General features: G+C 29.1%; 1 protein-coding gene across 3 annotated transcripts; it reads right to left on the minus strand.

Moving 5' to 3' along the window:
- Positions 1–1411: 1411 nt before the first annotated feature.
- LOC107485596 (homeobox-leucine zipper protein ANTHOCYANINLESS 2) lies at positions 1412–10626 on the minus strand. Of its 3 annotated transcripts, XM_052260778.1 has the most exons (10): positions 9562–10626; positions 9159–9463; positions 8896–9013; positions 7975–8697; positions 7348–7449; positions 7038–7253; positions 4773–4947; positions 3264–3631; positions 1829–2221; positions 1412–1746 (listed from the first exon to the last, which is right to left on the minus strand). In XM_052260778.1, the coding sequence occupies exons 1-9, from the start codon at positions 9772–9774 to the stop codon at positions 1856–1858; spliced, it is 2586 nt and encodes an 861-aa protein (XP_052116738.1). In that variant the 5' UTR covers positions 9775–10626; the 3' UTR covers positions 1412–1746; positions 1829–1855. The 3 variants fall into 3 exon arrangements, with proteins under 3 accessions (XP_052116738.1, XP_015961617.1, XP_015961616.1); XM_016106131.3 differs by having other exon boundaries at positions 1412–2221; positions 9159–9460; XM_016106130.3 differs by having other exon boundaries at positions 1412–2221; positions 9562–10625.
- Between the last annotated feature and the right edge of the window lie 2238 nt (positions 10627–12864).

The following is a 12864-nucleotide window of genomic DNA, read 5'->3' on the forward strand; positions in this document are numbered from 1 at the left end:
TTAACTCACTTGTTAAAAATACTGGAAAAGATATAAATTTGAAGACATATATACCAATAATGTAATTGTTACCGAGCCTAAAAGTATTTACTTAACTTACTAAAAAAATTTAAAAATTAATATTTAATTTTAAAAATATAAAAATAAATAATTATTAAATATTCAAAATTTATCATAAAAAATTGGACAAAAATTAGATACTAAATTATAAACACCATAAAATTTACTTACTACAGATAAATAGAAATATATATTATCCGTACCTATACTTGTAATAGAGAAAATTTAGAGCGCCATCACTTTTATTAAAATTTGGTTAGTACTTAACTAGCAAAAGAAAAATGAGTAATTCCACATCATTAGATAAAATCTTATATTATTAAAAACATTAATGATAACTAATTAATGGTTACAAATTACAAAATTTGTTAGCTTCCTAGCACTTCTCCCCACAATATATATGGGATAATACTTGCTTTAACAAAAAGTTTACGCATATATATAAATTATTATCAAATTAGTTATTTATATTTTATATATGTAACTGATTTAATAGTTGATTTTTGTTGCTTTAATTACTTAGATCACTTCAACTATCAAACAAAATCTGAATTCGATTTATATTTTCAAAGTTTATCTCATGTAAAAGATACTTTCCATGCTACTATTTTCTTTATTTGGATAGACGATGAAAAATAAAAAAAAAAAGAGAAAAAATGAAAAAAAAGGATTATTTTAAGTATTGTTTGGATAAAAAATAAATAAATAAATAAATTAAAAAATTATCCTATTTAAAAAAAATGAAAAAAATTATAATAGAAAAAATTATATTAATACTCTTAGAACTTTTATTTTTTTATTAATCAAAGAATAAATTAATAATTTTATTCTTGTTAACACATTTTTTTCTTTATTTTCTTCTCATCTTTGAGAAAAATAAATTTTAGTGAGTTTCACATTTTCATCCATTTTTTTTACATTTTTTTTCTTTCCATATTGCTTTAATCCAATCAGAGTAATAATATGAAAAAAATATATATACTTATAAAAATTTAATTAAATTTATATACAATCTTTTAATTAAATTTATAGATATAGATGATTTGTTAAATAATAAATTTAAAAATTAATTATTTTTATTAATGAGATAATAAATATCTATATAAAACTTTTTATGTTGTGTGCATGAAAATTAAAATTTATTCATATAAATTGTCCTCTTCTCATAAAATGCCACTACTCAATTTCTTTTCCTCCAAAATCAATCATGCTATAAATATATAAAAGAAATTAGCTATTGGTATAAAATATATATTAAAATATAAATAATATATTTAAAATAAATTAAAAACATTTATATTTATAATAAAATATATAATAATTANAAAATTCATTTTGCCATTCTTGTTGCTTAAGCAAAGAGATCGATATGCATTATTTTCCCAAGCAAATACAAATCCAAATGATGATATTGTACCAAAATAAATATAAATATACCATTTCGACTCTTTTCTTTTTTACACTTTTCTAATTGATCATTGTTTAATTAAACAAAGGGTCGACCCAAGTCAATACCCGAACCACCACCCTTGCCTTGTGTTAAGGATCCTATAACCCACAAACTCGGATCCTTACCACCATGCAAGGAATTCTTCTCCACGCGCGGTTCGTTCTTGACTCAAACACCCCTCACCCCCTCGCGTCTTTCACACGCGCCACCTATTACAATGATAATCTACACAAATGCTGATACATAAAATAAATACTCAATGTAAATTAATTAATCTTCTAAACCAACAAAAAGAAAAAATAAAAAGAAAGGACTCACGCGACCGAATATTGCGTCACGTGACAGTCAACCCTCGGATTGAAGTGCCGCTTTTATCTTCTGAACCGTACATGAGATGAGGTTGTTCACCGTCTCCACCGACTCCACCGTGAGTTTCGCCGTAGGGAGGCTGTTCACGAGTATCTGAAATGCCACCGTGAGAAGTGACCCACCTCCTGATTGTGACACAGTATTGTGGTCATTTCTGCCACCGGATCCGTCAGGTGCAACGGCGAATCCAGATGGCAAAAGCGCCACGTAAGCCGAGTCACCACCATTCATGACCAAATGCATGGCTGGAATGTCCACTGGCGCGTACACTACAAGCGACCCAGACGCGTCTGTGCATGTCTCTTGCAATATCAACATGCTACTCTGATTTGAATTCATAGCCTGAAGAAGAAAAAATAGAAATAAAAAAAATATATAATCAGTATTTTTGTGTTGTCATTTTCCTTGAGGTCAGTATGGGGGGCTAGTCAAACCCTTGGTACCACTTTCTTTTCCTTCTTCTGAAATTAAATTTATTTTGGGAAAGAATTTATTTTAGCAAGAAACAATGAGGTCAGAAGTGAGAAGTGAGAAATAATAAAATAAAAAAAGGTAGAAAGTTGACAAAAGTTGCTGTTATTTTGACTTTTTTTGGGCAAAAGTTATGCTGAAACAAACGCTGCCCTATTTCTGCTGAGAGTTGTCTTGATAGATACTTCCAATATTTCCGAACCTGTCCCTTCTTGATTTCACCTTTTTCATCCCAACACTACACGACAAAATCTACATTTGACGTTTTCTTCCTTCATCTCACGGACATTTTTCTCACTAAACAACAATGCAATTGCAAAATGCAAACTAATATAGCTACCTTCACAGGTTGGATATAATAATAATAATAATAATAATAATAATAATAATAATAATAATATGTAGAAAAATTATTAGATTTTTAGTCTAAACAAATTGATTAAAATTAGGAGTTTTCGTTTTCGTTTCAATATTTTTCAGAATGAAATCATACTATAACGCAAAGAGTTACATTGTTATAATTAAAAATTGTCGTTTAATATTGAACAAGTACTATTCTTAGGAAGACGCTCCCTGTCGTATTATTCATTGTTTTCGAAACCATTAATTATGAGAAAATAAGTTAACATATCTATCCATTCATTCATTTCTCTTAATAAAATCCAACCTTATCCTATCATTTTCAATAAACCAAGGCTGAAAACATTCTCCCAAGACATATTTTATTCAATCTTAATCTTAATACCAAACAAAAACATACTCTTTTTTTCCCCCTTATCTTTGTCACTTTTTAATGCACAACTAAATCAATTAATTGAATATCAAATAACTAATATAATGATATACTAAAAATTAACGCTAACATTAAATAAAAAAATATAAGAATATGAATAGTGTGAAATAGAAAACTTACACTGGCTCGTAGTAGTGAAACACAGTTGCCATGGTCTTGTCCCTTGGCAATGTGAGCCATCTCCTGCATGGGTCCGCCATTGGAAAGTATGTCCCACTCGCTCCTCAGCCTCTCGTCGCGGAGGAAATCAAAGAGCCTCTGGGGCGAGACTGGCAGCCACACGGATGTGGCTGCGCTCAGGACGATCCCAGGAGGCTCCCCGGGATCATCAAGGCTCTTCCTTGTCATCACCCTCACGTCTTCGCCGAAGTTGCCGGCATTGAGCTTGTTCCATTTGTGCACCGTTGAGGCACAAACACCGGCGCAGAAGTTGTTGGTCATGCGTTGCGCCAGCTTCAGCATGCTACGCCTTCCACTCGATGTTATTGCTGCCAAAAATTAAAATTTGAATTAACAAATATAACTCGTTGAGTTAGGGTGCATGATGAATTGTAGTTTTTGTGATTATTTTGTACATAATGTCGTAGCATTACATCTATCATATTTAAATTAAAAAAAATAATTAGGGAATTAATTTTTCATACAATATAAATTTTCTAAATTTACCTTTTCATCCTAAATTTTAAATTTTAAATTATAAATTTTAAATTCTATCTTAAATTCTAAACTCTTTAAAAATAAAAGTTAAAACAGTAATTTTATAATAAAATAATTAACTAACTAAAAATTAGTTCTATATATGTATTCTTTTTATAAATGCATTATATGATAGTCAGTTTAATAATACGGTGAGAGTATACAATTAAATGTCTATTTTAACTAATAAATCTCTTTTCTTATAGCTTTTGTATATAAATTATTTTTCTAATAAAAAGCTCTTTAGTAAATTGGAATAAGCTAAGTGAATGTGAGTATAGAGTCTAGTAGATATTAATAGTAAAAATAGTGAATATTAACACTAAAGATAGTTTTATAAAGTACCTTTTATTTTATGTAATTTATTCATAACATAATAATTTAAAATTATTTTATTTAATTTAATCCATAAAAAAAATTTATAGCTTTTCTTTTTATTTTCAAACTATATATGACCCTCAAATATTTTTGTATAATAAACTTTAGACACTCGGTATAGTAGATAAATTATTAGACAAAGATAACCTAATTAACCACTAATGCTTATTTATTATAAAATTTAATTAACAATAATTGGTAGTTAGCTAGATTGTGTGAATATTTGTTGATATAATCAAGAAAAATTTTAGAGAGTTTTATTATTAGATTAAAAAAAAAAGTTATGCTAAGTTTACATAAAAAATCAGTCACTAAAATCAGGCATTAATATAAAATACATATTAAAATACAAATATACATTAAAAATAAATTAAACCACACATAGATTTATACACAAATACATTGATGGCTGATTTTAGTATACAAATAGTATTTTTTAAAAAAAAATAAATAAAAAAATTGAGTTGATGACTAAGTGATAGTAAAAAATAATAAATTTTGATGACTCCTAATATTTTTCTATAATTAATTAATGCATATAAGTAACTAACTAACCAGAGTGTTCAGGAGGGGAAACAGCAGAGGACATTAAGATGGCTAGGCACTCGCATTGGCGTTGAAGAGTTGCAATCCAACGTTGTGCACCAAACCCCATTCCTGAACTCACCAATGGCCTATACAGCTCGTGGATTTGGCTTTCATCATATTCTGCATGCTCCACCCATGTCACCTGCATTTATATCATTTTAATTTTACTCTCTCATTTTATAATAATGTTGCAATATAGTCAGTAATAACTGTTCTCTGCGTGCCATTAATTTTAAGTATATAGTACACGACAAAGGACACTTGCTAAGTGTGCCCGTGACCTAGTTTTCGTGCAAAAGCCAAATTTTTATGCCCTTCTTGGGTGAGAGAACATCTTGGTTGTAAAAGAAAAAAAGGGCAAATTAATTTAAAAGAAAATAACACTCTCCTCCCATAAAATATTAAAATAAAACTATTTTTTAGCTCACTTGACCAAAATATTGTTAATAATTATTATAATTATATGTTTAAATTAGTGACAATTGTTTATCTAATTCAAATAATAATAATATAGAATATATTATTACTAATATAATAAATTTTACTTATTTTTAATGTTTTATTGTTAATCATAAAATATATAAAAAGTTTTAAATTAAATATTTGTATAACGAGTTAAAATATTTTTATAATAAAAAATATTTATCCCAATAATATTATGCTGAAACAAATCACTATCACTAATTTATATATAACTATATACTGATTAAAGAATATTTTAATCAAATGCATCCCAAAATAATTTAGTTTAATCTTATATTATATAAATAAAAAGAAAAAGAACATATATAGAAATTTCATAGGAAAAAAGTGGCATTACTTATAACTTATTGTATATCTCTGTGGCAATATATTTAAATATTATCCAAGTATCATTTCTATATACTAGCTAGTATATATATAAATAAATCCTCTAAAAAGATGATTAAATTTCAATATTTCTAATTATTATTCCACTTCTTAAGATCCTAAAGCATATATAGCACATAGACTATAGAAAGAAAACCTCGGGAAGAAGCCTAAAGATTGTGGCGAAGGAAGGGAGAAGGTATCTTCATCTGATGGAATCAGATCAAGAACAATAAAAAAATTAGTAGTGGATAAAGTAATGCAGGATTTGGAGGAGCTACGTGCAATGTGTTAAGGAGCATCGAGATTTGTAAATATGGCCCCAAACACCCATAAGATACAGACAAAATGTTCAGTCTTTGGTTTTGACTCAAAGAGGGTCTTTCCATTATTCTAAATAATTTATTTAATTTAAATGTAAGAGATCTATATACACTTTTATAATAGGGTGCTGGAACCAGTTCACATATTGTTATATATTGAATAACAATGCTACTACCGATGTAGCATAAAAGATTGGAATAGAAACATCATATGAATTGTTTATAGGATCAAGAAGTAGGTGGCAAAATTATTATTTATTATTATTGGATATACGTAATTAATGTGTTACATACATGGTACAGAAATTTAAGTAATAAGAGAGGCTTCTATTGATTAAACTAATAATATGGATTAACCTAGATTTGTGCAACATGTTGTATTATTCAAAAGAGATATAGAAAATTTATTGCTGAGAACTGAAGTCTGGAATATAATTGATGAGGGACAAGGGGAAGAAGCATCCTAACCCAGGGTGCAAATTCTTTGAGAAGCTAAATTAAATATATAAATATTATTATGGGAATCATCACTGACAGAATGGTTCTACAGTGAGTATACACTAAAACTAGTTTATGAGTGTTACTTTGAATTAGGAGCTCTTTTTATATGTGGCTTGGAAATGCAAAAGCCCCATGATTCCTTAGCCTGGTGTTTTCCCCCCAACTTTAAAATAATATTAATAATAATAATACTGCTAAATTTATTATAGAGACATAAATATTATTATTAGTTAAGTTTATTTTAAAAATTTCAACTACCATGTTGCATTTACTTGCAACCACTTGGGAAAAATACAATAAATGTGAGGAAAACATCAAAGCTGATGTGTATAGATGATATAGTACAATTTAGTCCTATAGTACTATGCTACAAACATTTATATAATAATACTATTCACAACACAATGTTTGGACAGAATGTAAATCATTTTTACTGTCTTCAAAAAGAGATTATTGGGATACTAAAAATGCAGTAATAACACAATAAAATCATGCATCTACAACCAAACACCAATGAAATAATAATTATTAGAAAAATTAAATTAAATTAAATTATTACCTTAGAGTAACCATTAGGCATGTCTTGTATAACACAACCAGAAGGGAGTCTTCTACAGCTAACAAAAGTTGGTGCAGCAGAAGAAGGTTCTCTAATGGTGTCTATGGACACATCAACCACAGCCCAAACCCCTTCTGCATGTTGTTTGCAAAATCTTAGAAAATTGACCTCTCTAACAGGAACCAGTGGTGAAAGCACTTGCAGTTCAGCTTGCATCTGATGACTCAAATTTATTTTATTTTATTATCAGTTAGTTAAATTCAATAGAAAAAATAAAAAATAAAATATCTAATTTAATTAGTTAACTTACAAGTTGAAGTGCACCGTTTCTAGTTCCATTTATTCCACTAGATATCACTTCTGTTGTAGAAGTTCTTGCAACCATACAAGGGAACATTTCTGACCATCGATTCTGCGTGTGAAAAAGATAATAATGCAAATAAGTTATACACATTATATCCGTAAATATTACATACATCAACTTAAATGCATGAGAAAAAATAAATAAATACATTTAACAACTAACAAAAATTTGGATTAGCAAAGCAAATTAAACATAAAAAAAAACTGAAATATGAAATTAGAAAAATACGGATGTATTTAGATTGCATTTTATTTTTTATTTTTGTTTTTAATATTTTTTATTTTTAAAATTTTATAAAAAAATAAAGATAATAAAATTTTATTTTTTATTTTTACCTCAATTTGTTTATACCTATAAAAATATTTTTGAATTTAGTGAAAACAAACTAAAATCAATCGCATTCTCTTTTAAAAAAGATCCAGCTAAATGTAGATTGATTTCTGTTTTCGATTAAATAATATTTGATTTGAAAATAGATGAATTTTACACATTAAAATAAAATGAAAGAGAAAGAAATGAGAATATATAGAATAATGAGAGAAGAAAAAAAAATTGGTAGTTGAAAGAAATTACTGAGTCCATTAAAGTGTCAACAAGAGGCAAGCTATTGATGATGACAATGGCAGTTTCCCTAGAAGCCTCAGAGACAAACCCATTGGGTCTCAAACCAATGCAAGGTGTCACTGTTCTACTGTACTCTTCATGGTTCAACACTTCCCTTCCTCCCATTTCCATTCCCCTTATCCAAAGTGGTTCTCCACTTTGTGCCATCTTCACCAACTCATCCATTGCACCCAATGCAAGCTCCAAAACCATTGATCTCTCATACCCAGATGATGTATTTGAAGAATTCATCCCATTTGTTGTTGCAATTCCCCTGCTTGGTGGTGTTGGTGATAACACCCCTAAGGTGTTTGATGAAATGCCCATTCCAACAAAATCAGGCCCTAATGGCATTGTTGAACCCACAACAAAGCTTCCATTGTTGCTGTTATTGTTGTTTCCAACTCCAAGCTCTAAGCTTGAGTTTGGCAATGGAGGATGAGGGGCAATTGAGGGAATGGGCCGGCCTAAGAACTTTCCGGCGAGTGCGCACACCCGGTCTAACTCGTCCTTTAACCTCGCATTTTCGATTCGTAGATGCTGTTCTTCCAATGAGATTTCACCAATCATGGTTGGTCCTCCACAGTTTGTGCAAATGGGGTTCCTCATTGCTTCCCTCAATGACATGTTTTCTGCTCTAAGCTTATCGTTCTCTTGCCGGAGTAATGTGTTCTCATGGCGTTCCAATTGTGTCTAACACAGAAAAACAAAAACATTCATAAACAAAGAGAAAAAAAAAAATTTAAGGTTTCAATGGTCCACACTCCACAATAGCAAGAGAAATTTCCTTTTGCACTTTATGTAAAAGTGTGAAAATGACTTGCAAAAATTGGTTAGGACTAATTGGGATTTGTGTATATGTCTTGTATGTGAATGGGATTCCTTCCTTACCTTCATTTGAGTTCTTCTATTTTGGAACCAAAACTTCACTTGCCTTGTTTCCAAGCATAGCCTTTTGCTTAGTTCAAGCCTTTGCTTCTCATCAGGGTGAGGACACTCCTTGAACAGCCTAAAACCATAATCCAAAAAAAAAAAATCATAAACCCCATCAAAAATTGATGCAACCTTGAAGAAAGGAGAGAAGAAATAAACTTTTTTTTTTAAAATCAACTTTTTTGTCTTTTATGAAATGAAATTAAGAGTTGTTTATGTACGCTTCAAGTTCTTGAATTTGCTGAGGGGTGTGTCGGTGGTAACGCTTCTTCCTGGGTTTGTTGTTGTTGATGTCGGCAGCATCAAGATCATCATCACCTGAGGCACCGTCCATGTTATCACTCCCAGATCTGCTTTCATGCTCTTCTTCCCTGCTCCTTCTCAAACCATTGTTGTTGCTCATCATGTTTCCCTCATAATTATTATTATTATTAGTATTAGGATTGTTATTATTATTATTATCACCCACCAACAACCTGTTATTATTGTTCATCACATCCCCTTGCCCATCCATATTTGTTTGCTGCTAAAGAAAAAAAGAGAAGAGTAAAGCAATAAGCAACTAACACCATCAAAATCCAAGATAAAAAAGATATGATATGAATGAATTTGTGTATGTCTTACAAGTGCTAGAGAGAGAGCAGGTGAGTTGTTGAACATGGATTTGGCCAAATGAGGGTGTGAGATTGCACCAGAAGCCATTATTGTCGCTGCTGTTGCTGCTTCCATGTGGTGGTGGTGGTGGTGGTTTGAAGAACCGTTGCCGTAAGGTATTTCAGCTACCATTCTAGCACCACCACCACCTTGTTTGTTCTCAAGGAACCCCCCAAAACTCATCAAAGTAGCCACTTTTGCTTCCCTTTTTGTCCTTCCCTCTAACCTTTTTCTTATTCTAGCAAAGCTGAAATGACTTAGCAGAGAAAGTCATCAATGATTTTTCATTTTCTGAGCGAATTCAGGTACCCCCAGAATTTTCAATGAATAGAGGACCTCGAAATATGAAAAGGGTATCTCAGAATCAGCGTTATATACTTGAAGGCGTGATCAAAATTCAACCTTTTTCAAGCTAAGGAGGAAAACAAAGGACGGAAAAAGAGAGAGAAGACAGAAGGATAAAGCCCCAATGTCTAGCAAGAAAAAAGCAAATAATAATAACAACAGTAATAGGTTTCTATTATCTTTCTCTTTCTTCCTAGTAGTTGGAGAGAAAGAAAGAGCAAATAGAAAGCTTGTAGTACTACTGTGAATGGTGAAGGAAGAAGAGAAGACTCTCAGAGAGAGAGAGAGAGAGAAAGAGAGAGAGAGAGAAGTTTCAGTGATGAGGCGTGGTTAAAAATGAAGCATGGTAACCCTACCCCCCTACTACTATTTGAGTGATGAGTGATATGTCTCGTTCTATGACTATGCATGCTAAGCCAAGCTAATTGACTATGCTGAAAAGCTTCCAAGATGCCGAAAAAAATATATATATCTTTAAAGAAAAGACTTAGACTTTAGAAAATGAAACTGCTTATAGATTTTTGCACAGAGAGAGAGAGAGAGGTGGGTAAAGGGGAGAGAAAGGACAGAGAGATAAAACGCATACACATGTGGGCTCTTGAAAGCCTTACAAAAATGAATGAATCCAAAAAGGGGTAGTTGACTTTTCACACGGTGATACCACCTTTTCGGCAAACTGTTACTACCTCAAAAGAGTAACAAACAAAACGGTGTTACTACTTACTACTATCATTTCCTAAATATTTTTTAAGATACTATTGTATTATTATATATACAAACCTCACATTCAACGCTCAAATTGTAATTAAGGTAAGAAATCTATCAAATTAATTAGAGAAATATTAAATAATATAAAACGAGTAGTAGTATTTATTTTTCTCGGTCAATATTCATGTACCCAAAATAGGTCATGTGTAGAGAATAAAAGGTCAAGATTCTTCTTGATAAAATTAAATGTTGAAAGAAAAATTAAAGTTGACGAGGTGACTAGGATGCTCAAAAAAATTTAATGCGTCAATATTCGAAGTAATCTCTAAAAAAAAAACTAAATTGAAAAAATAATTTATTTTTTCGCAGCACAAATGCGTGCTTTTTTTTAGGATTAAGTGCTTCTTTTGTATACTCTTCAAAAAGAGGTTTAGTATTTTATGGCGCTCTTATTTTAATATTTAATAAATTTTTACTTTTTTGAAAATTTTGAGAAATATTTTCATCGAACAAATTGGTTTTTCAGTCAAATAAATGTTTTAATTAATGTTTTAATATGTGTATTAGACAAATAAATCTATAAAGTTGTGTTTGAAAAAAAGACCGACAGTAAAAAATTTAGATTAAATTAAGTTTTTGTAATATGAAGCATAGATATTTTGCTGAGTTATCGTATCCGTGTGTTAGATACATTTTGCACACGACACTCACCGACACTTATTCTGATACGCGTGTTTGCTATGTCTAAATTGTGTCTTAATAAAAAATTCTTTACCGGACACGCGTGGACACATCTAAATACCATCACGCATCGTCAGTGTGTCCAATATTATTCTTAACATATATTTTTGAAATAAATTTAGATATAGTATATATTATTATTTATTAAAACAAAAAATATTTGAAATATTTGATATAATTAAAATAAGAAATTAAAAATAATTAAAAAAACGCGCGTCAGCGTGTTCTGTATCGTGTCATGTCCCGTGTCCATGTCAGTATCCGTGTATCATAAATTGTATTTAGTGTAAAGTATACAAAATTAAATTATGTCTTAGTATCATGTTAAAAAAGAAAATAGGATTAGATATGAAATTTAAAAAGTTGAATAAAAATAATTTAAAAATAAATATTATTAAAATTTCAATTTTTGTCCCAAAAAATTTTAGTCCATTATGTTTTTACTTTTTAAAGGTATTAAAAAGACTAAAATTTTATATCCTAAGACTAAAATTTTAGTTCCAATATCTGATTTTCAAATACAATAGTGAGTCTCAACTCCTCAGTTATTATCTAACAAATTATATTACAAGACCATTAGATCTCAAAAATATTACTCTAAGACAAATTATTCTCCTTCAAAACAACAAAAAACTAATATGTCCAACAAATTAATTTTTAAAGATTTTTAGACAATAAAATTTGTTAATGATAAAGTGTTTCATCTAAAATTCTTTTGATGATCAATTTTGATATTTATTCAAATTTAATTTTAAAATGTTTGTTATAGTGTCTATATATAATTGTCTAATTTATTAAAAAAAATAAAAATTAATATTTAATTTAAAAATATAAAAATAAATTATTTTTAAATATTAAAAACTTACCATAAAAATAAATTCGACAAATTTGGCACTTAAACTCATAGACGCCAAAGAATTTGTCTAATTTTAGAATAAATGAAAGTCTCGTGGCATGTCTAAATGATATTTCTCTTTCTTCTATTTACAAATATATCTCTCTCGTTCTTTTATCTATTCTATCTCTCTTATATATCATTATTAATGACTAATTATAAATTTTACAATTAAATTGTATAACATGACATTTTCTAATTGTAATTAAAATTAAAATATAATTATATTATATTATTAATTTAACAACCAAAATGTATCAAATAATATTTTATTTTAAAAATTGAAATGAAATATTTTTCTCTAAAATTAATTATATATAATATTCCTCCATCTTCTTATATGCATTTCTTTCCTTCTTCATTTCTCTCTGCCATTTCCATTTTATATATAACTTATAATTTATATTCTATATTACTAATTTGACAAATTAAAATATGTCACAAGATATTATTTTATTATAATTAAAATAAAATCTTTCTCTTTAAAATTAACAAATTCTATCTCTCATTCTTCTCTTTTATCTTTCTTTCTTTTCTCTCTCTCATATTCTATCTATCTCTATTTTTTTATTCTATAAAAAATA

This window comes from Arachis duranensis, chromosome 4 (genome assembly GCF_000817695.3).
Source record: "Arachis duranensis cultivar V14167 chromosome 4, aradu.V14167.gnm2.J7QH, whole genome shotgun sequence".
In the NCBI taxonomy this organism is placed as follows: domain Eukaryota; kingdom Viridiplantae; phylum Streptophyta; class Magnoliopsida; order Fabales; family Fabaceae; genus Arachis; species Arachis duranensis.